This window comes from Rhinatrema bivittatum, chromosome 4 (assembly GCF_901001135.1).
Source record: "Rhinatrema bivittatum chromosome 4, aRhiBiv1.1, whole genome shotgun sequence".
In the NCBI taxonomy this organism is placed as follows: domain Eukaryota; kingdom Metazoa; phylum Chordata; class Amphibia; order Gymnophiona; family Rhinatrematidae; genus Rhinatrema; species Rhinatrema bivittatum.
In genome coordinates, this window is record NC_042618.1 from 346962970 (window position 1) to 346988878 (window position 25909).

The 25909-nt window shown below is 46.2% G+C and overlaps 1 protein-coding gene across 5 annotated transcripts in view; it reads right to left on the reverse strand.

Moving 5' to 3' along the window:
- Nucleotides 1–25909, reverse strand: part of MBTD1 (mbt domain containing 1) — a 241653-nt gene that overhangs the window by 167884 nt on the left and 47860 nt on the right. For all 5 annotated transcript variants that reach the window (XM_029600665.1, XM_029600664.1, XM_029600662.1 and 2 more), the window contains one exon: nucleotides 22400–22534. In XM_029600665.1, the coding sequence (XP_029456525.1) occupies nucleotides 22400–22534 (135 nt within the window). The remainder of the gene's footprint in view (nucleotides 1–22399; nucleotides 22535–25909) is intronic.

A 25909-nucleotide genomic window follows, 5' to 3' on the forward strand; every position in this document is an offset into this window, starting at 1 on the left:
GAAGATCAAGGCACCACCTTGCAGACCTCCTGTGGTGATAAGCTGAAATTGGGCCCAAGACGGAGCTTGCGCTCTAGTAGAATGAGCTTGAAGCCTACCAGGACCTGTGGCCCCTTGAAAATGTAAACAGAGACTATCGCCCCCGTAATCCATCTGGCAATATATGCCTTTGATGCCGTCTCCCTCTTGCTGCGACCACTGAACAACATAAATAGATGACCTGACTTGCGACTGCCATTTGCAACTTTGACGTGACTCAGGAGAGTGCTGTGCACATCCAAAACATGAAGCTCTCTACATGGAGGAAAAGAGGATTTCAACTTCCTAAAAACAGGCAATTCCCATGGAATGCCTCAAGCGAAATGAAGAAACCACCTTCGACAAAAAGGATGGTACCATTCTAATGGAAACCCCATCCATTGAAAATTGAAGGAAGGGATACCTGCACAACAAAGTCGGTAGCTCTGAAATATGCCTTGCCAAGCAAACAGACCATCTTCGGTATGAGGTCTCCCAATGACACCCCTCAAAATAGTTTGAAAGGAGAATTACATAAGACCTTCAAAACCAAATTAAGAATACCATGGCAGAACTACCCACCGAATTGGGGGACACAGGTGCCGTACTCCTTTGAAAAATCTCATAATATCCAAACGAGAGGCCAACAAGGTCATATGTATTTCCACTCTGAAACAGGCCAATGTCTCGACTGGCTCTATACGAGCATTCAGGACTAGTCCTTTTTGAAATCCTCTGTATAAAAAGGAAAGGATCAGAGAAACTGACACCTGAAACAAGACAATCCCTGCCTCTTGAGACCATACCTCGAACACCTTCCAAAATCGCATGTATGCAAGGTAAATCGAGAGTTTCCTAACTCTCAATGTAATGAGCTGCTCCAAATAATCCTTAATGCTCAACCTTCTCCTCACAAGGATAAGGTGAGGTACACCCGCTCTAAGAAAATCAGACCCTGATGTAGATGCCCAGGAACATGACTGAATCTTGAGGGATCCTCTAGCTCAGTGGTTCTCAACCTTTTTTTGGCAGGGACACACCTGACAGATGGTTCTCACATGCGTGACACACTGAACATGTGACCATCATGGGGCTAAATGTAAACATGCACTCTGCATCCACAGGAATCCCCTCAACCCCCAGCAATGAGTACAGAGCAGATCTAGGGCATTACCCTGTACAACTCGCCATACCAAAAAAGATATTCTGGTTCTGATGACATCCCAGTAAAAGCAAAACAAACTCCTTTTACTACCAGGCAAAATAGCCTTCCTTATGAAAAGACAGTAATTTACCACTAATGTATATCCTATTGAGAAAACACATCAAATAAGATTGTTACAAGTGCCTACATGCTAGTTAAATACCTCACCTCGGTCACACACCCTTCACCAAGTACAGAAAAACCACAAATTATAAATATGGAGACAGAAACTAGAATGGAAAACCAAAAAAGCCACTTTGCATGCAGTGCGAACCTGGAGAAATGGAAAGAGAAATATAGCACATAACAGACTCTCAGGATTTGCAATAATGCACACAAACTAACCCGCATAAAGTTACACCTGTATTATGGAACACACACAACACTAACAATCCTGTCTAAGAAATACAACTATTAAACCAGGCCCTAAACACTAATACATTTCCTATTGGGAAAACAGAATAAACCAAGCTGCTATAGAGCCCCACACAGAAATAATTGTAAAGCTATACTAAAAATGTTACAAAACAGCTGCTGAACAGAATAATACCCAATAATTAAAAACTCATAAAAATTATTAAAAAATGTTTTGAAATATCAATAAAATATTTCAAAACAGCAGATATCACATAATACCCAATAATTAAAATGACAGTCAATCAAGAAAAATAAATTTAAAAAGCCACCTTTACTCACCCTCTCCAGCAACTATCCTATTCCTTTCCCTTCCATGCCAATAGCACTCACCACAAGCAGCAAGGGCTGCTGAAGCTCTGTCGTCACAGTCTTCTTCCTTAGCACCCACAACCAGTCACTCACACACACACACACACACACACACACTCCCAATTAGACCCCACGACCAGTCTCGGTCTCGCTCTCACATCAGTCATCTTCCTGACCAATCTCTCTCTCTCACACAGAAACATATCACCACCCTGACCAGTCTCTCTCTCTCAATCACACTCATGGTCTCTTATATACAAGCTCTCAATCACATACAAATGCTCTCGCACCCATTCACACCAGCTCTCACCCAGGCTTCCATTCACACCCACAAACACAAGCTCACACCCAGGCTTCCATTCACACCCACACACACAAGCTCTCACCCAAGCACCCATTCACACACAGACACACCAGCACTCAGCCAGGCAACTCATTCACACACAGACACACCAGCACTCAGCCAGGCACTCATTCACACACAGACACACCAGCTCTCACCAAAAACCTCTTCTTCCTTCACTGCAGGGATGGGCTTCAGTTCCGCCGCGGCTTTACTCCGGCGGGCCTTCTTTTTTTGCCACTACGGGAATGGGCTCCCGTGGTGGCCTCGGTCGGGTTTCCTCTTTGCCACCATGGGCTGTGGCAGCCTTGCTTCGTCGGGGTCGGGTTTCCTCTTCACCGCCACGGTCCCGTGGCGGCCTTGCTTCGTCAGGGTCGGGTTTCCTCTTCGCCACCATGGGCTGTGGCGGCCTTGCTTCGTTGGGTCGGGTTTCCTCTTCACCGCCATGGGAATGGGCTCCCGTGGCGGCCTTGCTTGGTTGGGATCGGGTTTCCTCTTCGCCACCATGGGCTGTGGTGGCCTTGCTTCGTCGGGGTCGGGTTTCCTCTTCGCCGCCATGGTCCCGTGGCGGCCTTGCTTCGTCAGGGTCGGGTTTCCTCTTCACCGCCATGGGAATGGGCTCCCGTGGCGGCCTTGCTTAGTCGGGGTTGGGTTTCCTCTTCGCCACCACGGTCGCATAGCGGCCTTGCTTCGTTGGGGTCGAGTTTTCTCTTCGCCGTCACGGTCCCGTGGGGGACTTGCTTCGTCAGGGTCGGGTTTCCTCTTCGCCACCATGGGCTGTGGCGGCCTTGCTTCGTCGGGGTCGGGTTTCCTCTTCGCCGCCATGGTCCCGTGGCGGCCTTGCTTCGTCAGGGTCGGGTTTCCTCTTCACCGCCATGGGAATGGGCTCCCGTGGCGGCCTTGCTTAGTCGGGGTTGGGTTTCCTCTTCGCCACCACGGTCGCATGGCGGCCTTGCTTCGTTGGGGTCGGGTTTCCTCTTCGCCGCCACGGTCCCGTGGCGGCCTTGCTTCGTCAAAGTTCAACATTTGTATTCCTCCCACCCCACCCCCGGGCATTCTGATGCCTGCCTCACCGGCCAATCAATGGCTTCCTCCCTTCTTTCTACTCCCACTGGTAAGTAGAAGGGAGGAGGCTTCCGATTGGCCTGCGCGGGGGCAGGCAAAATGAAGGAGGCTTCCCATTGGGCAATGGGGGTAGGAAGAAAGGAGGCTTCCAATTGGCCTGCGGGGGCTGGAAAAGGGAGAAGGAAAGTAGAACGGGGTAGTGGGACACCAGGAGACGTGATACACCTGCCGGTATTTGGCAACACACTAGTGTGTTGCGACACACCGGTTGAGAAGCGTTGCTCTAGCTTAAGATTCACCAAGTCCTCTGATCCTGGTGGCTCCTGGATGGCCCAGGTATCCTTGGTTAATCTGCCTTGATGATCTTTCTTTGTGCCTGACCAGTCTAACACAGGCTAAGAAGGAAACTCATAGAGCCAAATTTTTTGAGGCCATGGCTGGGAAAGATTGTCAAGGCTCCTAGAACTTGCCTCTCGCCTTCGAGTGAAGAACCATGGTGGTGTCCTGGCATGTAGTCTCATTGCCATCAACTTGGTGAGCAATACTGCCTCTCAAAACAACTGCCACTCTCTTGGGTCCAGAGCATGCCTGCTCAGAAATTCCACTTGCATACTCTCCATCTCGGTCACATGAGATGCCCCTTGGAATAACATCCAGATCTCCAAGGAACCACCAGGCTCCTGGGACCCTCCTGCCTGTTGAAATATGCCACCACTGTCAAAATGTCTGACAAGAGACTTTCACTTCCCTCTTTTGGACTAACACTTTCCTAATTATTTATATTTCTAAAAGAATGGTACGCCACGGGGCTTTCAATGCCAACTGCAGGTCCTGCACTGTCTGACCCTGACAAATGGCTCCCCAGTCTGTCAGACTGGCATCCATTGCCACTACAACCCAAACTGGAATTTCCAACTCCACTCCTTTTGATAAATTGTCTTGTGAGAGCTACCAGGTAAAATTCAAACTGGCATCCCTAGACAGAGGCCACCTGATCTCAAAATCCTCTGACCAGAGATTCCCCCTGAGAAGAGCTCTTTGCAATGGTCCAGTGTGAGTAAACACTCAAGAAACCATGATGAATGTAAATGGTCACAGATGGCTGCGAATGATTCAACTCATGACATGTGTTGGTCTGCTCATGGCTGGGGCTAGCCGCCACCGCCACACATCTCCGGGTTCTCAAGGCTCCTCGTGGCTGTTTTGTACACTACTTTGGGTGATCATTATGTGATCATTATGTATGTATAGGAGAATGAAAAAACAAGTGTTTAGTTTTGAGTAATATATTATTGTTATGCAGAAATGCATGTACACAACCTTTCTTGATGGGCAACTTGCCACCCATGCCAACTCTGGGCCTTCCTAGGCACATGCATGCGTGCACCACTGGGCCTTCCTTTGAAGGCCTAATGGCGGGAACCTCAGGGCTGACTTGGCTACGAGTTCCTTCACCTAGTGCTTGCTCCTGTCTCACTGGATCCATGGTTCCTGCATCGGACCTGCCTGCGGCTCTGAACTCTAGCTTGGGTACCCGCTCTTCGGGGGCCTGCTCGTGTTCCAGTTGGAGACCATGTCTCCAGGCTTCCCGCTCCTCGGGTTAGCCCCTGCGCCTTCCAGAGAACCTGCCTGCTTCTCAGGGTTGCTCCTTGGACCACCTTCCTGCCTGGGAGACTGCACGCCGTGCTTCCCCGCTCCTCGGGGCAGTGCCTACGTTCTACATAAGTGACTGTACTCCGTGCTTCCCTGCTCCTCAGGGCAGTGCCTTGTTTCTCTACCAGAGATACCATCGTGCACAGCCCCGCTCCTTGGGGCGGTTTACGTCACTGCTTCGGAGATTCGACTCGGGCTTCCCCACTCCTTGGGTCAGCCTACGTCATCACACCAAAGCCTCGCTCGCTATGCTGTCCCGCCCCTCGGGACAGTCTCTGCTGTACTCCTCCTTCAGTTCCTGTCTTGCGCTCCCTGCAACTCGGGGTCTGCCTAGTGCTCCTCTGTCGGAGGCTCCTGCTCTGGTACTTGCATACAGTCATGCCTGAGTACTGTGGGTTCCCTCCGAACTGTGTCTCTACCTCGCTCCTTGGGACACCTCACAGTATCCTCTCAACAAGCTCCTGCAATCATGTGGCTGTCACGCAGGATGCCTTATCTCTCTTTCACTACTACCTGACCTCCTGCTACAGCTGGCCTCGCCTCCCGACGGTGAGGACTTGTGGGGCTCCTCCCTACAGGTGGTATCAACCCTCACCTCGGGCCAAGGGTCCACGAAACCCACAAATCCTAACAGTAAATATAATGAGACCCAGGATCTGAAGTTAATTCTAGATCCTGGAATGTCTCTGGTGCAACAAGTGATGGATCCGACTCTGCTGTTTCAGCATCTTGTCCGTTGAAAGGAATATGTTGATTACACTGGTCTCAAAATGCGCCCTTAGGTATTTCAAACTCTGTGAGGGAAGCAGTTTGCTCTTTGTGAACAGACTGTTAGCAAAGGATCCTCAACTTTACTTGAATACACCCATCATCCAAATATGCGTGTACTAGAATAGTTCTTTGGTAAGGCCTCAGCCACTACCACCATAATCACGGTAAACATGCGAAGGGCTGTTACAAGCTCCAATGGGAGCACCTAAAACTGAAAATACCCCTCAAGCACCACAAATCTGAGGAACCCTTGACGATCTCTTCAACTGAGGATGTGAAAATAGGCCTCCAATAGCACTAAAGACTCAGGAAGACCCTGAATTGACTGCAGTGATCACCCTTCGCAGAATTCACATTCAAAAGTGAAGCACCCGGATGGATAGGTCCACCTTCTTTTTGTCCGGGAGAGCAATATATGTCCTCTCTCTCTTTTTTTTTTTTTTTTTAGCAGGATGTGCAAGGAGACATCTTGATTGCCTCAGTCTCTAGGTGACCACAATCAGGATTCACTGGTCTGACATTATTTTGATCTACTCCTGTAAAACAGGGACAACCAACCTGCTATGTGCACCAACAAGGAGTGGACAGACTGACTTTCCTTTGGGAACTCTTAAGGTACCCCGAAAGGCCTTCCGTAATCAAATTTGCAGATGATACAAAATTGTTCAGAGTAATTAAATCACAAGCAGATTGTGATAAATTGCAGGAAGACCTTGTGAGACTGGAAAATTGGGCATCAAAATGGCAGATTAAATTTAATGTGGATAAGTGCAAGGTGATGCATATAGGGAAAAATAACCCATGCCATAGATACACAATGTTAGGTTCTCTATTAGGTGCTACTACCCAAGAAAGAGATCTAGGTGTCATAGTGGATAACACATTAAAATCATCAGTTCAGTGTGCTGCGGCAGTCAAAAAAGCAAACAGAATGTTGGGAATTATTAGAAAGGGAATGGTGAATAAAACAGAAAATGTCATAATGCCTCTGTATCGCTCCATGATGAGACCGCACCTTGAATACTGTGTACAATTCTGGTCGCCGCATCTCAAAAAAAGATATATATATATATGTATATATCTCAAAAAAGATATATATATATGTAAATATTGTGCTGTTCAATTTCTCCCCTTCCATCCCAAGTTTATTTTCCTTGTTTTTTGTAACTTTCCCTCTCCCTTTTTCTGATTCACTGTATTTAAAGTTCAAGGTTCTTATTGAAAATATTGTTTTTTACGTTACGTTATGCTTTACACTCCTTGTTATTTGTAAACCGGGTTGATGTGATGCCTATCATGAAACTCGGTATAACAAAAACAATAAATAAATAAATAAAATAAATAAATAAATATAATTGCGATGGAGAAGGTACAGAAAAGGGCTACCAAAATGATAAGGGGAATGGAACAGCTCCCCTATGAGGAAAGACTAAAGAGGTTAGGACTTTTCAGCTTGGAGAAGAAACGGCTGAGGGGGGATATGATAGAGGTGTTTAAAATCATGAGAGGTCTAGAACGGGTAGATGTGAATCGGTTATTTATGCTTTCGGATAATAGAAAGACTAGGAGGCACTCCATGAAGTTAGCATGGGGCACATTTAAAACTAATCGGAGAAAGTTCTTTTTTACTTAACGCACAATTAAACTCTGGAATTTGTTGCCAGAGGATGTGGTTAGTGCAGTTAGTATAGCTGTGTTTAAAAAAGGATTGGATAAGTTCTTGGAGGAGAAGTCCATTACCTGCTATTAAGTTCACTTAGAGAATAGCCACTGCCATTAGCAATGGTTACATGGAATAGACTTAGTTTTTGGGTACTTGCCAGGTTCTTATGGCCTGGATTGGCCACTGTTGTGAGAAGTATGCCTGAACAGAAAACCAACATGGAGAAGGAAATCCCCAGAAGCCTCTGCTTTTCTTTGGCCTGCCTGGGCTGAATGGACTCTGAGTGACTTTCTGAGCATGACTTGCAGAATGTCCCTGGATATCTGCAGAGGCAGGCAAGCTGGCACCAGACAGGTGTTGTCTATTCATAGAGTCACAAAGAAGAAACCACAGGGGAGCTTCAGGCAATATTCTCAGGAGTTTGTAATCAACACAGCTACAGATGTGTTGATTATCTTGACCAATAAAGAGTTTAACAGAACAAAGAAAGCCATGGGAAATGGGCCACACCTCCTGGGAAGAAACTAATCAGGGATAGTTAGGGATGATCTAATCATGCATTTGACATCACAACTTATGTAAATGATTCTTTGGGCAGTCACGCAAGCCTAGAAGCTTCCACAATATTGTATGTTATCTATAAAAGAAGGGTCACTTCCTGTATATGACGAGATGCTGGTCAGTTTGTAAGACTAAGGGCACCCAGTACCCAGCATCTCCTGAGAACATTTATATTGACTAATAAAAATACATTATACTTTTTACTGAGTCTAAGTGTTCTTGTGTCCGTGGCCATAAGCCTAGAGTGTGCTTTACAGTTGGAAACAGGATGCTGGGCTTGATGGACCCTTGCTCTGACCCAGTATGGCATGTTCTTAATTTCTTAATAATGCCCAGCCTCTTGGAATTTCTGCCTACCAGAAAAAGTCTTGCAGGAAGCTTAAGCTTATCCACTGTCAATCTACAGGTCTCTTTCACCATCTTCAAACAGAAGTTTACCCTGAAAGGGGAGGTAACCCAGCTGGAATTTGGACCACACATTCTCTACTCCATTGTTAAGTAGTTCTGCTTGGTTTTGAACCAGGGTCTGCCCTGCTTGGGGCCATAGCTCTGCCTCTGAGCCACAGGGTGGCTCTGAAACCACAGGAACAGTCATGCTGACATTGCAGACATCATGTTCTAGCTTCAGTGCACAGCAAATTATATAAGGCATCCTTAATAAAGACCAGTCCTGATGCTAGGTGTTCTGCCTCCTGCTCCAAAAGCACCTCCTCAGATCTTACTACTGGAATCTGCTGCACCCAGTATAAACACGCCCGAGTCATGAAGCCACTAGATAAAACTGCCTAGATAGCCAGTGCCTAAACATCAAAAATCCCTTTGAGATGTACCTCCATCTTTCTAGCATAAGAATCTTTCAGATTTGTACATCCTACTATCAGGTTAATGGCTTCCTTAGCCACTGTTAAGACCAAGGAATCAATCTACTCAATCTTGGGAATCTTTAATAATTCCAAGGCTTCCACTGTAAAAGCCAGAAATTTGCCATCAGGCCAGCCCTTGGAATATCCCGTTCTGTAAAGACCAAGGCTTCAACAGTGTGGTGAGATGGAAAGGCCTTTGCAGGAGCCCCAAGTCCTGCCATAATAGGATTCTCTCCTTTCTTATCTGGCTCTAGTACTACAAGGGCCAGAGTTTAAATGGTGAGCAGCTCTTCCCTGTTAAGAAGCCACTCCACCATCAGATAGGGATCTCTCCCTCCTCCCAGTCTCCCAGCAGATCTATAGGAAGACCTTTCTGTTAAACCTCTGCAGAAACACCACTGAGCTCCACACTGATCCCCGGTTTCCTATCCTTGGGAGGGGACAAGTGTACAGGAGTCACTGAAGAAACTCCTTTCTTAGCAGGCCTGACAGAACCAGCCCCTTTTCTCTACAAAATATGCCTTATGCAAAATGAGAACCAATTCAGGGGAAAAAAAGGATCTGTAGGGTCCTCTTCCTCACAATCCTGCATGATAGAGAGACTCCTCCTGCATTAATTCTCTCTGTAAACTCCCCCCCCCCCCCTCACTGCATGGATCATAATCAGGTGAGTGTATCGTGGTGGTGGTGGTGTGTGTGTGTGGAATCTACATCATCCTTCTCTGAATTCCCTTGCACCAAGGTGGGGAGAAGAGAAAATGGCTGCTGGGCCCTTGCTGCTGCGATGCTCTGCAGAGCCACCTTCAAAAGCCTGTTGCTCTCTCTTCACAGTTACTCAGTTCAACTCTGCTGCCAACAGGGAAAACCTGGAACAGCCCTCACCAACGCCAAGGCAAGTCTTGCACAATTCTCAGGGTAGGAGCCTATTTTAGTAATCTCCATATACAGTGCACCGCTTACCGTGCTCTGTGGGAGCAACCATTTTATCAAATGCTATGCAGCTGCAACAAAAACTTTGCTGCAAGAAGCCTCTCCCTAACCGCAGTTAGACTGCAACTTCCCTGGGAGCCTGTACCACAGGTAAGACCGGTGTTCAGCTTCCCCTCCTGTGCAGTCTAAGGCTGCTACTGCTCAGTTTCTTCCGGGTTTTATTTCACCCCAAACTCTTAAAGATGCATGACCCTCAGATCAAAAACACAGATATCAATACTTCCCTTTAAAAGTCTTCCACCCGGACAGTAACCTTGAAGGGGAGGAAAAAGCCATGGAATGAGGGACCCAGCACCACTGGCTACCAAACCCTTCTCAATATCTGGACACAAGCCAAACAAGGGCCACCAACCCCCTGTTCGTCCCTACATTACCAGGGGGATGGCCTAAAACCAAGGCTTAGCACCCCAGGGGGAAAATCTTCATCTCCTAAGTCCACCATCTGCTGGAGACAGAGAGATACTGAGCAACTGCAGGTGGCACACTGACTTATATACCAGCAGTACAGTAAAGCTGTCTCCATCAGCTGGTAGGGGAGAAAAACCCAATTGTCTGGCATGATCTGGGGGACGGTAAGGAATGTAATTTTCATATGTTTATGGAAGACAACAAATATGAGGCAGATACTGAGAAAAATCCAGTTAAGTGAGAGTTAGCCTGATAAGACTTATCTGGCTAACTCACCCAGGATATTCAGCAGCATAGCTATGCCGCTGAATATACCCGGTTAAGTTCCTAGTTAGCCAGATACGTTTTATCTGGCTAACTTTAGACCTGCTATCGAGCAGTGTGAATATTGCTACTTATCCAGCTATGTTAGCAGGATAAATAGCTCCTCTCTGTTTTGCCCATATCCCATCCATCACATAGCTGGATAAGTACTTATCCAGATAAGTGGTGACTACTAAATCCAGCTAGATATTTAGCCAAAGCCATTTAACTGGATAATCTGTACTTAATCCAGTTACATGGCTCCGAATAATCATCCTCTCTGAGTTCTACATCTGGATGCCAGAAAACACCATGTATAGCCAATTCAAATTTATCAGGAGCCAGAAATTGGAAGGCCCACAGGTAGAATTTCTTTTATTTCAAACTCATGGCATACGATAATGAAAAATATTCATTCTTAGATATTTTTACTTTTGCTCTCTCATAACAAAAGGGAGACAGGTTTTCTTTTTTTTTTTTTAATAGGAAAATTGGTTCTTACCTGCTAATATTTGTTCCTGAAGTACCACAGATCGGACCAGACAAGTGGGTTTTGCATCCCTACCAGCAGTTGGAGACAGAGAACTAAAAACTTTGAGGCACTGCTACATAACCAGGAGTGCCACCTGCAGTCCTCTCAATATTGACCTGTACCCAAGCCAACTATAGAGAGTAACAATTCCTCAACAACTCCTTAAATGAGGGCAAACGCCAAACCCAAAAGTTGGAGCCCCCCCAAACAAAAACAAAAACAAAAATCAACCCAAGGGGCTAACCACAACTTGGCAAACTTCTTTAAGTTCTGTATATAAACATTCTGACAGTTCTTCCCAGTAAGCATGTCAGAACACGGACTTGCCGTAACGGTCTTGGGAACATTAAGAAGGGGCTGAGTCTCTGGACTGATCTGTGGTACTTCAGGAACAAAAATTAGCAGGCAAGAACCAATTTTCCTTTCCTGTTCATACACCAGATCAGTCCAGACAAGTGGGATGAACCAAAGCACCCCTATATAACCCCCTCAACACACTTTCACCAAAGGTCGGCTCTCCTGGAAACTGAACATCTAAATGATAATGGCAAGATAAAGTGTGAAGAGAAGACCACATCACACTGTACAAATCTCCTGCGATGACACTAATTGATACTTGGCCCGCTCGCTGCCTGTGCTTTAGTAGAGTGCACATGCAACCCTTCTGGAATTCTTCTCCCCTTACAAATGGGCCGAAACTAATAGCGCCCGCAACATGCAAATGCATTTTGATGAGCTATTAGTTAGTCCCGCGCGATCCAGAAAGTAAAATGTGCAGCCAAGCCGCACATTTTACTCTCAGAAATTAACTCCTGCCAAAGGCATTCTGTACACCCTCCGACTTAATATCATAGTGATATTAAGTCGGAGGCCCCAAAAATAAAAAATCGTTAAAAAAAAAAAAAAAAAATCGGCCTGCGGCTCAGAAGACGAATGCTCAATTTTGCCGGCGTCCGTTTTCTGAATCCGTTGCTGTCAGTGGGTTAGACAACCGACGCCGGTAAAATTAAGCGTCGGCTGTCAAACCCGCTGACAGCCACCTCCTTATTATCGCAGACCCTCATTTGAATACTCATTGAATACCCTCATTGAATACACATAACAAACAAACCCTCCACAAAGAACATCCAAGACCACTCGATCACACAACCAGTCAATTCATATCTGCAGTAAAAGACCTAGGAATCACACTAGACTCCGAACTTAACCTAAAAAAAAAAACAACACATCAATGCAACAATAAAAGAGGGCTACTTCAAACTACAAGTTGTCAGAAAACTCAAACCCCTCCTCTTCAACCATGACTATCGGACAGTACTGCAATCCCTCTTATTCTCCAAGTTGGACTACCGCAACTCCCTCCTCCTCGGGCTCCCTGCATCCTCCCTCAAACCTCTTCAACTACTGCAAAATGCAGCAGCCAGATCTCTCACAAACAACAAACGTTCCACACACATCACACCCATTCTTAAAGACCTCCACTGGCTCCCCATAATCCACAGAATACAATACAAAGTCCTAACCCTTGTGCATAAGACCATCAACAACGAGAAGATCGAATGGCTAAAAGAAGCCCTCCACTCGTACGACTCTCAAAGAGACCTCCGATCCAAGAACACCGGTCTGCTAACAATTCCCACTACCAAACTGGCCCACCGTACCACAACCAGAGAACGCGCCATCTCAATAGCTGGCCCCTCACTATGGAACAAACTACCCACACAACTCAGATTGGAACCTTCAACCCAGTCTTTCAAAAAGATCCTAAAAACTTGGCTATTCCAGAAAGCCTTCCAACCGATGAGTTAATGGCACCACCTTATCACCTTGTACCTTTCCCACTCCTTTCCTCTCTCCTGGCTAACACTTTCCCCTACCACCACCCATCCACAGCACACCTGTGCTAAGCACCCAACCAGCTCCTCCCTTCCTTAATCCCCCATACAATTTCAATTACCGAGTCCTTAGCCAATTGTTTCAACTTTACCAAGCCACCCCTTCAAACGCTCGATATATTTCAAACGAAACTTCCAATTTGTTAACTAAGTTTCACAGTTACAATGTATATCAAACATAAATTCCAAACTATTAATTAAGGTTCTCAGTTACAATGTATTAATTAAGGTTCTCTGGTACAATATAATAATAATAAGACACCGTTGTCATATTATTCCATAAGTTAATCTGTAAACCGATGTGATATGCCATATCGAATGTCCTTATAGAAAAACAAACAAATAAATAAATAATGCTAAATCGCGCGCCCAGCAGAGTAGGCGCTCACTTCGGAGTACCATCTCTCCCGCGAATTTTACTGTATCGGCCCGAAAGGTAGGCCAAAACAATATTTTCCTTCAGCCAACACACTATTGTGCCCTTGGAGACCTTGCATACATTTCTGGCACCTCCAAACAATACAAACAAATGATATGACTGCCAAAAACTGTTTGTGACCTCTGCCTCTGGTGACTCAACAGATCAATTCGGGAAGACAAGAGCTTCATAGTCTGATTCAGGTGAAACGAAGATACCACTTTAGATAGGAATGAAGGTACTGTGCGCAAAGACACCCCCTCATCTGAAATCTTCAGAAATGGTTCCCTACAGGTGAAAACCTTCAGCTCCAAGATCCTTCTGAACGAACACATTGCCACCAAAAATACCAACTGTAGCGTGAGGTCTTTTATCGATGCCTTTCTTAACGTCTCAAAATGGAGGCCCATAAAGCACCCGCAACACCAAGTTTAAACTACATGCCAGACCCAATCTATGCACCAGCGACTGCAGATGATTCACCCCCTACAACACCCAGATGTGAAGCCAACAACTTTTTCCTGGGAGTATACCTCTGAAACATTCCAAGGCTGTCAACTGAACCTGCAAGGAATTGTAAACTAAGCCCTTGAAAATCACGGGCTCAGAGTATTCTTTTTGTCACAAGCGCTTGCTCTCAAAAGTCAAGTCGCAAGACAGAAGTGATTCGCCCTATCCAATAAAATAAGACCTTGCTTTATCAGCCCCTGCAAATGAGCCAATCTTAGGGACTCGTTAATTGTGCGCTGAACCAGATCCGCGAATCATGGATGATGCAGCCTCTCCAGCACTCCCAGTACCACCTGGCCCAGATGCTTTTGGATGTGCCTAAACACTTGACCTATTAACGCTCATGGAGGGAACACGTATAGCAGAATCCTTGTCGGCCACGGAAAAACCTGAATGTCTATGCCCTCAGCTGTGACCTATCATCTGCGGCTGAAGAAACTTGCTGCCTTGGTGTACTCCTGGACGCCATTAGATCCAGATGAGGACTGCCTCAATGAGACTGGATAAGGCTGAAGGCCTCCTTCGACAGCTCTCATTCTCCTAGGTCCAACTGTTGTCTGCTGAGATAGTCCACTTGCACATTGTCCACTCCCGCAACATGTGAAGCAGCAATCCCCTGTAAATATCGCTCCGCCCAGGCAAAAAGGTCCTGGGCTCCCCTTGGGCAACCACATGACTCTTCATTCCCCCTTGCTGATTGATATAAGCCACAGTTGTTGCATTGTCCGAAACACTCTGACAATCTGACTTTGGATTTATGGAAAGAATTCTACCAACGCCCTGCACACTGCTCTCGTTTCCAAGCGAATGATAGACCAGGATGCTTCCACTGGTGACCACAGTCCTTGTGCCAGCCATTCCTGACAGATCACCTCCCAACCCTTGAAGTTGGCATCCGTAACCCCTCTAACCCAGTCCAGAACCTCCAAGCCCATCCCTTTTCCCAAACTAGGCCGATACAGCCTGGACCTGGAAGTACACTGCAGTGGTAAAGGCCTATGAAACTCCTCTGAGAACGGATTCCAGCGCGACAGCAATGTCTCCTGTAGAGGGCACATGTGGACAAAAAGCCCATGCCACCAAATTCAACATAGATACCATTGAACCCAGGACCTTAAGATAATCCCAAGCCCTGGGTACTGGCATCCGCAAAATTTGCACCTCTTGGGACTGTAACTTCAGAATCCTCTTCAAGGTGAGAAATACTCTGTCAAGCTGAGTATCGAACTTCACTCCCAGCATCTGGGTAGGGCTCAGGTGACTCTTCGCCAGATTCACCACCCAGCTCAAAGACCACAACATATACATCACCGTGCACACAGACTGCTGGCATACCTCTTCCGATTTCTCTCAGATAAACCAGTCATCTGGATAAATATGAACTAGGATCCCTTTCTTGTGGACAGCTGCTGCCACCATCACCGTCACACCTTTGTGAACGTGCGATGTGCAGTCGCCAAACCTAATGGGAGGGCCCAAAACTGAAAAGGTTACCCAGGAACCATAACACAAAGAAACTTTTATGTTCTTCCCAAATGGGTACGTGCAGATAGGCTTCCGCAAAGTCCAGCGAGGCCCGAAAAACTCCAAGAGACAAACTGCCCCTATCACTGTCCGCAATGTTTCCATACAGAAAAACGGGGAACTCGCAGTATCACATTTCACCTTTTGAGGATGGGACAAAAGTCTTCTTCCTTTTTTTTGGTACAACACAATAAATCGAGTACTTCCCACGATCGCGCTCTCTGGTCGCTACCGGTACTATGCCAGCAACTGAAGGCGACACAACGTGTCCTGAAATGCCGCTTGCTTGCAACGGACATCGCAATGAGACACCACGAAAGCTTCCGTGAAGGGGCGAAAAAATTCTAAAGCACAGCCGTCCCTTATTATCTCTAGGACTCATTGGTCTGAGGTAATCCTGGTCCACTCTTTGTAAAACTGTGATTGACAGCCTTCCACCACCATCTCGAGAGAGAGTGGACCAGCCTGACTTCATTGTGAATTCTTACCACCACTGGCCCTCTGGTTGCAGCCTTCTCAGGGAAGTCTACAGGCGCCTTGAAAGGACTGCTACCTACCGGAACCCTGGTTCTGACCTGAAGACAGTACAGAAGCCGCAACTCCCGAAACCTAGAGCGAGGTGGAAAAGACTTCCTGACTGTCATCTTATCCTCTAGAAACTTATTCCCTTTAGGCTCTCCCAAAACCTTCAATTGTTTCAGGTCCTTCCTGAACAACAATTTTCCTTCCTTTAAAGGGAAGATTACAGAGCTGAGACTTGGACCACATATCAACTGACTAATTCTGCAACCACAACAGATGTCGCACCGAGACTGCCGCGATCATATTCCTGGCCAAAGTCCAGCTCAATTTTTAAAGCACATCAGCTTCATATGCAATCCTGGCCTCCACCTGAGCTGCCTGGCTATTAACACCAAATTAATATAAATTTTGCTATGATATGAAGCTCTTATCCAATCTCTTAATGAAAGTATAATGCAACCATCATATAGTGTCACTCTGTGCTTCACATATAAGCCGTCAGCACAGAGTGACACTATATGATGGTTGCATTATACTTTCATTAAGAGACTGGATAAGAGCTTCATATCATAGCAAAATTTATATTAATTTGTTGAGTTCAACTTTTTTGCTATTGTTGGGTCTTCAATTTTATAGTATGGCTATTAACACCAGATCTGCTGAAGACTTCTCCTGAGACTTCTGGACCCAGCATAAACAGACCGTCTGCATCAGACTTCCCAAGATTGCTGTTCACAGGCTCAGCACCAAGACTTCAAACATCCTCTCCCGATGAAGCTTGTTATGGTTTTAAGGTGTTGGAGTGGATTCTTGGGTACTGCGGTGATGGCCACTCCACGGGGAGAGCCCCGTGAGAAACGGCAGTACTAGGCTAGACTCTATACACGCAGACACAGAGAATTCGTATTTATTATACAGCTTGGTGGTACTGCCCAGGGGCGGCAGCAGTGAGGTAACCCAGTAGAAGTAGTCCAGGGGTCCTCAGCAGAGGAGACCAGTTCCACGCTCAGGTACTTGGTAGGCTGCACAGGTAGTAGAGAAGTCCCGGATGCAGACTCGCAGCGCTGAAGCTGAAGGTGAGACAGACTGACAAGATTAGTTACTCACTGAGGCAGACAGCTGTATAGTTGAAGGTCTTGGCAGGCAGAAGTTGTTCAGTGGCTGGCACCAGATTAGGGAGAGCAGGCCCTCGAGGAGAGAGTACCCGGTATCCCAAGATAGGTACCTGAAATAGAGCTGAAGGGCCCCTGAGGAGCGGGTACCCAGGTTACTGAAGAAATACCCCGAAGGGCAGAGAGAGCTTCCTATGGCAGCTGGGAAGCGGCAGAGCAGCTTAGCCCGGAGGCAATCCAATCCTTGCTAACTTAGTTTGTTAGCAAACGAAGGGCAGGCTAAATACCCGGATGTCGTGACGTCACTCGGAGGGGACGCCCCCGAGGTTCCCGCCATGACGTGGATAAAGACGTGGGTGGGGTGCACGCGCGCACCCTAGGAGGCCCTCAGGTAATCCATGGCGAACACCGTCGCCGTTCCCGGGACGCAGGAGAGAGCGGCTTGAAGATGCAGCAGCAGCCATCTACCCAAGGCTTGAGGAAAGAGAAGGAAGAAAGGTGAGGCATAGAGGTTGAAGCTATCTGAGACAGACGATCGCAACAAAGCTCTATCTTACAGTCCTGAGCGTCCTTTAACACTGCCAAACCCGCAAACAGAATTGTAAACTTGGTAGTGACTGCCAAGACCGAAGCATGCACCTTCAGCAATACCAGCAACTGCAGGATATCCTCCATGAGAGGACACAATTTTGCTTTGGCTCTAGCCACCTTGGGGCTCACCTCTGGGAAGTCCCATTTCTGGTTCACCAGCTTCATTATCCTTTTAGGGACAGGAAAAGCTTTTGGTGGGCCCCAGAGTCCAACCAACACCAGATCCACCCCTTCATTGTCAGACTCTTCCTTGACCACCTTAATACCCAGTTCCTTCTGAACATGGAAAATAAGGGGCCTCAACTCCTCCTTATGGAACAGAAGAAACCACCCGCAGGTCATCTTCCTCTGTTATTGGGACCTCTTCGGGATTAGCCTGATCGACATCCATCGTGAAATCTGCTAGGTCATCCTGATCCACCATCGGACCAACCCCAAGTCCATCTTCTGGGTCATCCAACTCTGAATCATCTGAGATGCCGGCCCCTCAGGATGGTCCAGGTCCAGCCAGCAAAGGAGGTCCACTGACCCCCGGCCTCTTTGCAGCAGGACAAGACAGCTGATAGAAATGCCCTTTTATAGCCAGTGTTTGTCCTGGATAAAAAGGCCTTATGAATAAGCAAGACAAAATCTGAGGAAAACTCCACGTTATCCTCTCCCCTGTCCAACCCAGAGCTTGCATCGCCTCCCCCTCCCCCCGACAGGATCGCCAGAGACAATGGGGGAAGGGAGTCCCTGGGCTCCTGGGAGTCTGTGACTTTCCGAGCTGTAGCCCTTTTCCTGCATGATAGGCTGTTTAGGCTCCCAGTATTGATCCTGACAGGACCTTGGGAAACTGTGGCTCTCCTACCAGAGGGCCCATCCCATCCAGAAACAAATTATGGTGTAGCGCTGTTGCATTCAACTGTCCCCGAGCCAGGCTGCTGGCCTGACAATCTTTCCTGCACTGGGAAACCGCTGTCGGCTCCATCTTGTCTCCATGTGGCTGGGCCTGCTGCAAAGGAAGAGAAGCTGCATGATTGCAGCATGTGAGTGAAGAGGAGAACACTGCCCATTGCAGCCTCTGGCTCCCTGAGCAGTCCAAAGCTTTCCCATGCTGGGAAATTGCTGTCTGAGCCATCTTGTCTCCATGCAGCCAGGCCTGCTGCAAAGGCACAGAAGCCGCGTGATCACGACACGCAGGAGAGGAAGGGAACATGGCCCAACGCAGCCTCCGGTTTCTCGAGCAGCCCAAAGCTGTGAACAGAGGAGCTGCACTGCTTCATTCCCCAGCTCGGGCCTGCCCCGATGATCAAACCAGAAACACCCGAGCAGTTGTTACTGAAAGAAAAATATAACACTGTTTTTTTTTCTTTAAAGAAACAGCAGCCACAGCAAAGGAAGAAATTCAAGCAAAAAAAGGAATACTTCCATGCTGCTGGCAATACCTCTGGGAAGGAGCCTTCAGGGGATAAGCGAGAGCCAGGACCACTGGCAGTCAGACCCATGGATCTGCTGTGGGCGAAAGCTGATCAGGGATTACGAACCCCCTGCTCGCCCGGCTCAACCTGAGGGATGGCCCTTGAAGGAACCTAATACCTCAGAAAGCATCCTCTAACTTCTCTTCTTCTGTCCCTTCTTTCTTTTTTCTTAACTGCAGGTTTGCACCTCAACCAGGTCTAGAACGGGTAGATGTGAATCGGTTATTTATGCTTTCGGATAATAGAAAGACTAGGAGGCACTCCATGAAGTTAGCATGTGGCACCTCAACCATCTGCTGAAGACAAAGAAATATTGAGGGACTGCAGGTGGCATTCTCGGTTATGTAGCAGTGCCTCAAAGTTTTTTGTTCTCTGCCTCCATCTGCTGGTAGGTATGCAAAACTCACTTGTCTGGACTGACCTGGGGTACGAATAGGAATTTTCAATTTCAGACCCTGCTAAAACCTCTCACCAGAGAAAAAATACTGGGAATGCACCCCCCCCCCAACAGTGATCAAATTAAGATAAATACAATAAAATACAACAAAAAAAATTATTTTTCAAGTCATAGGAGCAATAGATTAATTGTAATAAAGGTGGAAGCAAAAAAATCGTTTCAAATGGTGACGCAATCAAGGAAGATAAGGAATGCAGCACCAATGAGATCACCACTAGCACTGACCCCTCTCCAAAAATAAACCAAACATATTTGAGCACCTGTAAGCCATAACAGAGAGTTGCAAGCACCAGCACAACATCCCATCTTCTTGTAAAACTGAACTATTACTGACGTTTTAACGTTTCCATCATAAGCAAGCAGGGAGCTCAGACGGTATGAGGTAATTGGGAATTCTCTGACCTGGGTATGCTCCCCAGTATTCAGGAGCTATGATTACATGTGTGTATGAGAAAAGATAAGGATAGTATTGTAGAAGGACTGCTAAAAAATCAAGATGTAAATCACAGAACTCAAAACTGTATCTAGACCAGTGGCTCTCAACCGGTGTGTCGCAACACACCAGTGTGTCATCAAGCACACGCAGGTGTGTCGCCACACTTCTTGGTCCCCCACTGACCCAGCTGCTTCCCCTACCCGAGCAAAATAGGTCTTCCACCTGGGCTTAAAATGCTGATAATCCGGGCAGAACACGACAGGACAGCTGGAGTCAGCGGCACTGATATGCTCTCTTCTTCCAGCCCCCACCCTCCGCGGCCCGGAAGAGGAAGTGGTGAGCAGCGGGTGCGTGCGCAGGAAGAAGAGACCATGCTAGTGCGGGCAGCGTCGGCCCGAAGAAGAGAAGAGAGGCGCAGCCTGAGGAATGAGCAGCGTGGCTCGGAGAAAAACGAAGAACAACGTCAACCCCCACGGTCGTTGGGACTCCTTTCTCCGCGAGGGCTGAAAGTGAAGGAGGTTGCAGCTGCCTTTAGGGTTGGAAGTGGAAGAGGCTGCTGCTGTCGCTCGTTCGGGGGGGGGGGAAGAGTGAGTGAGTGAATGAGTAAGCATATGTGTTTGAAGTGCTCTGTGTGTGTGTGTCAGTGAGATAGCATGTATGTGAATGATTGAGGCCTGATATGTGAAAGAGTATGTGTGTGATTGAGAGCCTGTGTGTGAGAGATAGCATGAAGGAAGTGTATGACTGAGAACCTGTATGTGTACGTTTGTGATCGAAAACCTGTTTTGTGTGAAAGAGTATGCATGTGTGATTGAGATCCTTTGTGTGTGACAGAGATCATGTGTAAGTATGATTAAGAGCCTGTGTATATAAGTAAAAGAGAGACCATGTGTGTCTGTGTGTGATTGAGAGCTGGTTTAGGTGAGGGAGCATGTGAGTATGTGATTGACAGCATGTGTGTAAATGAGAGAAAGAGAGCACGCATGTGTGTAAGCATGTGAATGAGTCTATGTTGTGAGAGATGGTATGGTATTTATGATATGGAATTTATTTATTTACCTCCGATTATTTGTAGTAGGGTTCACTGATGTTTTGGAGGACATGCATATTATTGTTTACCTTGTGAGAGAAAAAGACAGCATGTGTGCGACTGAAAGCCTGTCTGTGTGTGAAAAGACAGACAGCATGTGTGTAAATGTGTAATTAAGAGCCTATATAAGTGAGAGAGAAAAAGCATGTGTATAAGTGAATGATTGAGAGCCAATGTGAGAGAGAGAGAGACAGAGAGAAGAAAGTTGCAAGCAAACCATCCCTCCTCCTGCTAATTCAAAACAATCTCAGGGCACCTGGATATCAAATGTTCCCAGGTATGCAGAGCAAAACATTTTTTGTATCCTTATTATTTTTCATTATTGGGTCTTTGTGCCTGCTATTTTGAAATATTTTATTGGTACCTAGAAATTTTTTATATGATTTTTTAATTATTGGATATTCCATTCATCAGCTGTTTTGAAATAATCTGTTCTTTTTGTTAGTATGATTTTGCTGCTATTGATTTTATATTTCTTGATTTGTTTTATAAGGACTGGTGATGTTTTTCTTTTTCCTTTGTTACACTGCATACAGAGACCCTGGCTTGTTGCAGTTTCCAATTAGTTTTTGTCTGCATGCTTCTAGTTATGCGTTTTGGTCTCTTTATTCTTTGTTAGGTGAGGATCAGCACATGTGATTCAGGTGAGGTTTTCTGCTGGCGTGTAGTTTCTGTGTAGAGTTCTAATGTAGCCTGGCTGGTTCCATTTTCCTAATAGGAGGTGTGCTGGTGTCTTAAGGCCTGGTGTAATATTTTCAGTGTTGCCTTTTCTTAAGTAAGGTGTTTACTGTTTAAGTACTGGAAATTGGTGCTGTTTTGGTGTGGGATGTTTACTATTTATGCAATTTCTGTTCAGACAGTGTATGTATCTTTCCCTTGTGTCATTCTTAACAATAGAAAATAATACTGGGCCTTTATTTTTATTTCTTCCGTGAATTGTAATGAGCAGTGTGTCACACATGTGGGCGTGGTCTGTCAGGTGTGTCACGATGGGAAAAAGATTGAGAACCACTGATCTAGACTACATAAGGTTCATAGATAAGTTTTACATGAAGAGCATTATTCTATATTTCTCTGCTTTGCTTACTGTTAACACTGCTTTGCTACCAACAAGATGGAGTGAAATAATATTGCATACCAATCAGGAAAAACATTTTCTTTCAATAACTTAATTCCCCAGCAATGCTCAGAAAGTAATTTGATTAAACTTGCAACTGCACAAGTAATATAGAAACAGATAAACTTAATTTCTCTTCTCCAAACGTCTTTAACATATTCACATACTTCGAGGTGGGACCAGAGGTTTGGAACTGGTTGCACACCAGCCAACCGGATGCACATCAAGTCCACAAATGCTATACCAGAAGTCAAGACTGGAATCATTTTCAAAGCCTTCATATCTTAGCAATGCATTGAAACCTGGAAAACATCAAAGATCAGGCTCAGAAGACTGGCACCTCAGATTACAAAAGAGAAAAAATGCAATCAATTCTACATTGCACTGAATATTTGCACTCTAGGAGTTGTTTCTAGATATTCATCTGGCTGATCTAAAATCCTGATACGACTTTTGCAATACTTAGTACAACATACTTTGAATATATTTATTTAAAATCAGTATTGTGTTATGATACCTGCTGCACTTCTTCCACAACCTGTATCATGTGTTAGTCTACCATCAATTCCAGGCAAGAATCTGTTACATATATGTGATAAACCCACAATGAAGTGTGGAACAATGGGCAAACACACTAATATGAACACAATCCAACAGGTGTGTAGCAAAATCAATTGCAAAGGTCCATGTAAAACAAATCAGAAAAAACAATTTAAACAGGAAAAGTTCAATAATTCCAAAATGCCAAATCTTAATTGAAATGTCAGTCCCCCTCTCCCCCCCACCCCTCTTTTTCTGTATTAATACTTCTGGGTTTTCAGTATTTCTTGACGCTCATTTTTTCACTCTATGTCCCATTGATCCTCTCTTTTTAGGTGATGTAGTGGTTTTGATCAACCTGCTTCTTACTGCCATTGTTTTCTACGATTTAACATCCTTCTTCACACACATTAGAACGGTGCTCTTCCAATTGTGAGTTCTCTTCTGGTTTCCATTTGAGCCTTGGTTTATCTGTAATTGGTCCTTTGAAATTTGTTATAACTTGAGTGATGTGTTATTTCAGGTAATTGGTTCAACCCCCCAAATTATCCTCTGGAAATTCCCCTTGATGTATTTCCTTGTCTTTTTACAGTTGCCTCTGTAGCCATGCCACTCTCTCTTTTGTCCTAACAATTGTTTAATCGATTTTGTTTTCGCAGACACATTTCTCAAGAATGTAAAGCCGCTTTATTTTACCACATGTAATTGGTCCCTCCCGATGCAGCCCTTGCGAAACACGGTCCGTGTTGGGGGACTGACATTTCAATAAAGATTTGGCATTTTAGAATTATTGAACTTTTCCTGTTTAAATTGATTTTTTCTGGTTTGTTTTACATGGACTGTTGCAATTGATTTTTATATTTATATATGTGACAACAGTATGCACATATTGCTTTGAAAATTAGGGCTGAAATCTGAGAGCAGATTACATATACAGGCAGTTATAAAATTTCCTTCAGAGGGTAATTTTCAAAACAATGGGCTTCTGCAGGTAAAACACTCCCTTAATCACAAAAAGGAAAATTGGTTCTTACCTGCTAAATTTGGTTCCTGTAGTACCACGGATCAGTCCAGACCGTGGGTTGAGCCTCCTGTCCAGCAGATGGAGACAGACCAAAACTGAAAGGGTATCCTATATCAGGACAGAGCCTACCCTGCATCCCTTCAGTATAACCATTGTCAAAGCAGAAAAGTATAAAGACAACGAGAATAAGGTCAAGTAAGTAACAAGGAAAGTAATAAACTGTTAACAATTGAACAAAAGAACAATTGAATGAACTCTGCAAGTAAATGCTCTTGTATAAAATATCCAAGGTCATCTTAAGAGATGCCTTCAATAATAATCCAGGAAAAGGACATCCAGATACACCTGTAAGGATAAAGAGACTGAGCGGACGGACCGAAAACAGTACGGGAGGGCGTCTAGACTAATCCGTGGTACTACAGGAACGAAAATTAGCAGGTAAGAACCAATTTTCCTTTCCCTGTACGTACCCGGATCAGTCCAGACCGTGGGATGTACCAGAGCTTCCCTAAATAGGGTGGGACCGAGACAGTTCCGCTTGAAGAACCTGTGGTCCGAAGGACCCAAACATTGGAACCCAAACATCCAGACGGTAATGATGGGCAAAAGTATGCAGGGATTTCCAAGTAGCCGCCCTACATATCTCCTGAGGAGAGCCCGACTGACTCTCCACCCACGACGTCGTCTGAGAATGCAAAGAATGAGCCTTAAGCCCTTCGGGAACCGCTCGTCCCTGACAGATATACGCTGAGGCAATAGCCTCCTTCAACCAACGCGCAATCATAGCCTTAGAAGCTTTGTTGCCCCTATTAGGACCATTCCAAAGAACAAAAAGATGATCCGAAACTCAGAATTCATTGGTAACCTGAAGGTAGCACAGTAGGACCCGCTTCACATCAAGACGCTTAAGATCACCCCCTGCCGTACCTGCTATATCGTCAGGAGAAAAAGCCGGAAGCTCCACAGACTGGTTGACGTGAAAAGAAGAAACAACCTTAGGCAGGAAGGAGGGCACCGTCTTGAGGGAGACCCCTGAATCCGAGAAGAGCTCTCTACAAGACAACACCTGAATCTCCGATACCCTGCTGGCGGAGGAAATGGAGACAAGAAAAACAGTCTTAAGCGTCAAATCCTTAAGGGTAGCCCAGTGGAGGGGTTCGAAGGGAGCCTCGCAAAGGGCCCGGAGGACCAAATTAAGACTTCACGAAGGACAAGTAGCCCTCTCAGGTGGTTTCAAATGCTTAGCCCCTTTAAGGAAACAATAATATCTGGATGAGCCACTACCGAATATCCATCCACTCTGCCTAGGAGGGAACCAAGGGTGGACACTTGGACCCGCAGAGAGCTAAACCACAAACCTTTCGATAGACACCTCTAGAGAAAAGAAAGAACCTGGGATATTTGAGCTTTATGGGCCGACACGCCTGATTCCACACAGACAGTCTCAAAAATCTTCCATACCCGGACATAGGCCAGGGAGGTAGATGGTTTCCTGGACCGCAGCAAGGTGGAGATAACTTCCTCCTTATATCCCTTCTTTCTCAAACGTCACCGTTCAAAAGCCAGGCCTAGACAAAAGTGATCCGCCTGGTCGAAAAATACGGGACCCTGCCGCAGAAGGCGTGGAAGATGACAGAGGTGAAGAGGACCGTCCGTCGCTAGGTTCACCAGATCCGCGAACCACGGTCTGTGGGGCCACTCGGATGACCGGCCCCCTGTGAAGTTCTATTCTTCTGAGAACCTTTCCCACCAGGGGCCACGGAGGAAACACGTAGAGAAGAATCCCTTGAGGCCAGGGAAGGACCAGGGCATCCACTCCTTCGGAGCAGTGCTCTCTCCAGCGGCTGAAGAATCGGGGAGCTTTGGCATTGCTCAAGGTCACCATCAGGTCCAGATGGGGAGGGCCCCACCTGTGAATAATTAGATCCATCGCACTGTCGGACAATTCCCACTCTCCAGGATTGAGACGCTGACAACTGAGGAAATCGGCTTGGACATTTTCCTTGCCCGCAATGTGGGAGGCCACGAGGTGCTCCAGGTGCCGCTCTGCCCAGGTCAAGAGCTTAATGGCCTCGAGAGCTACCAGGCGACTCCTGGTCGTCCCCCCCCCCCC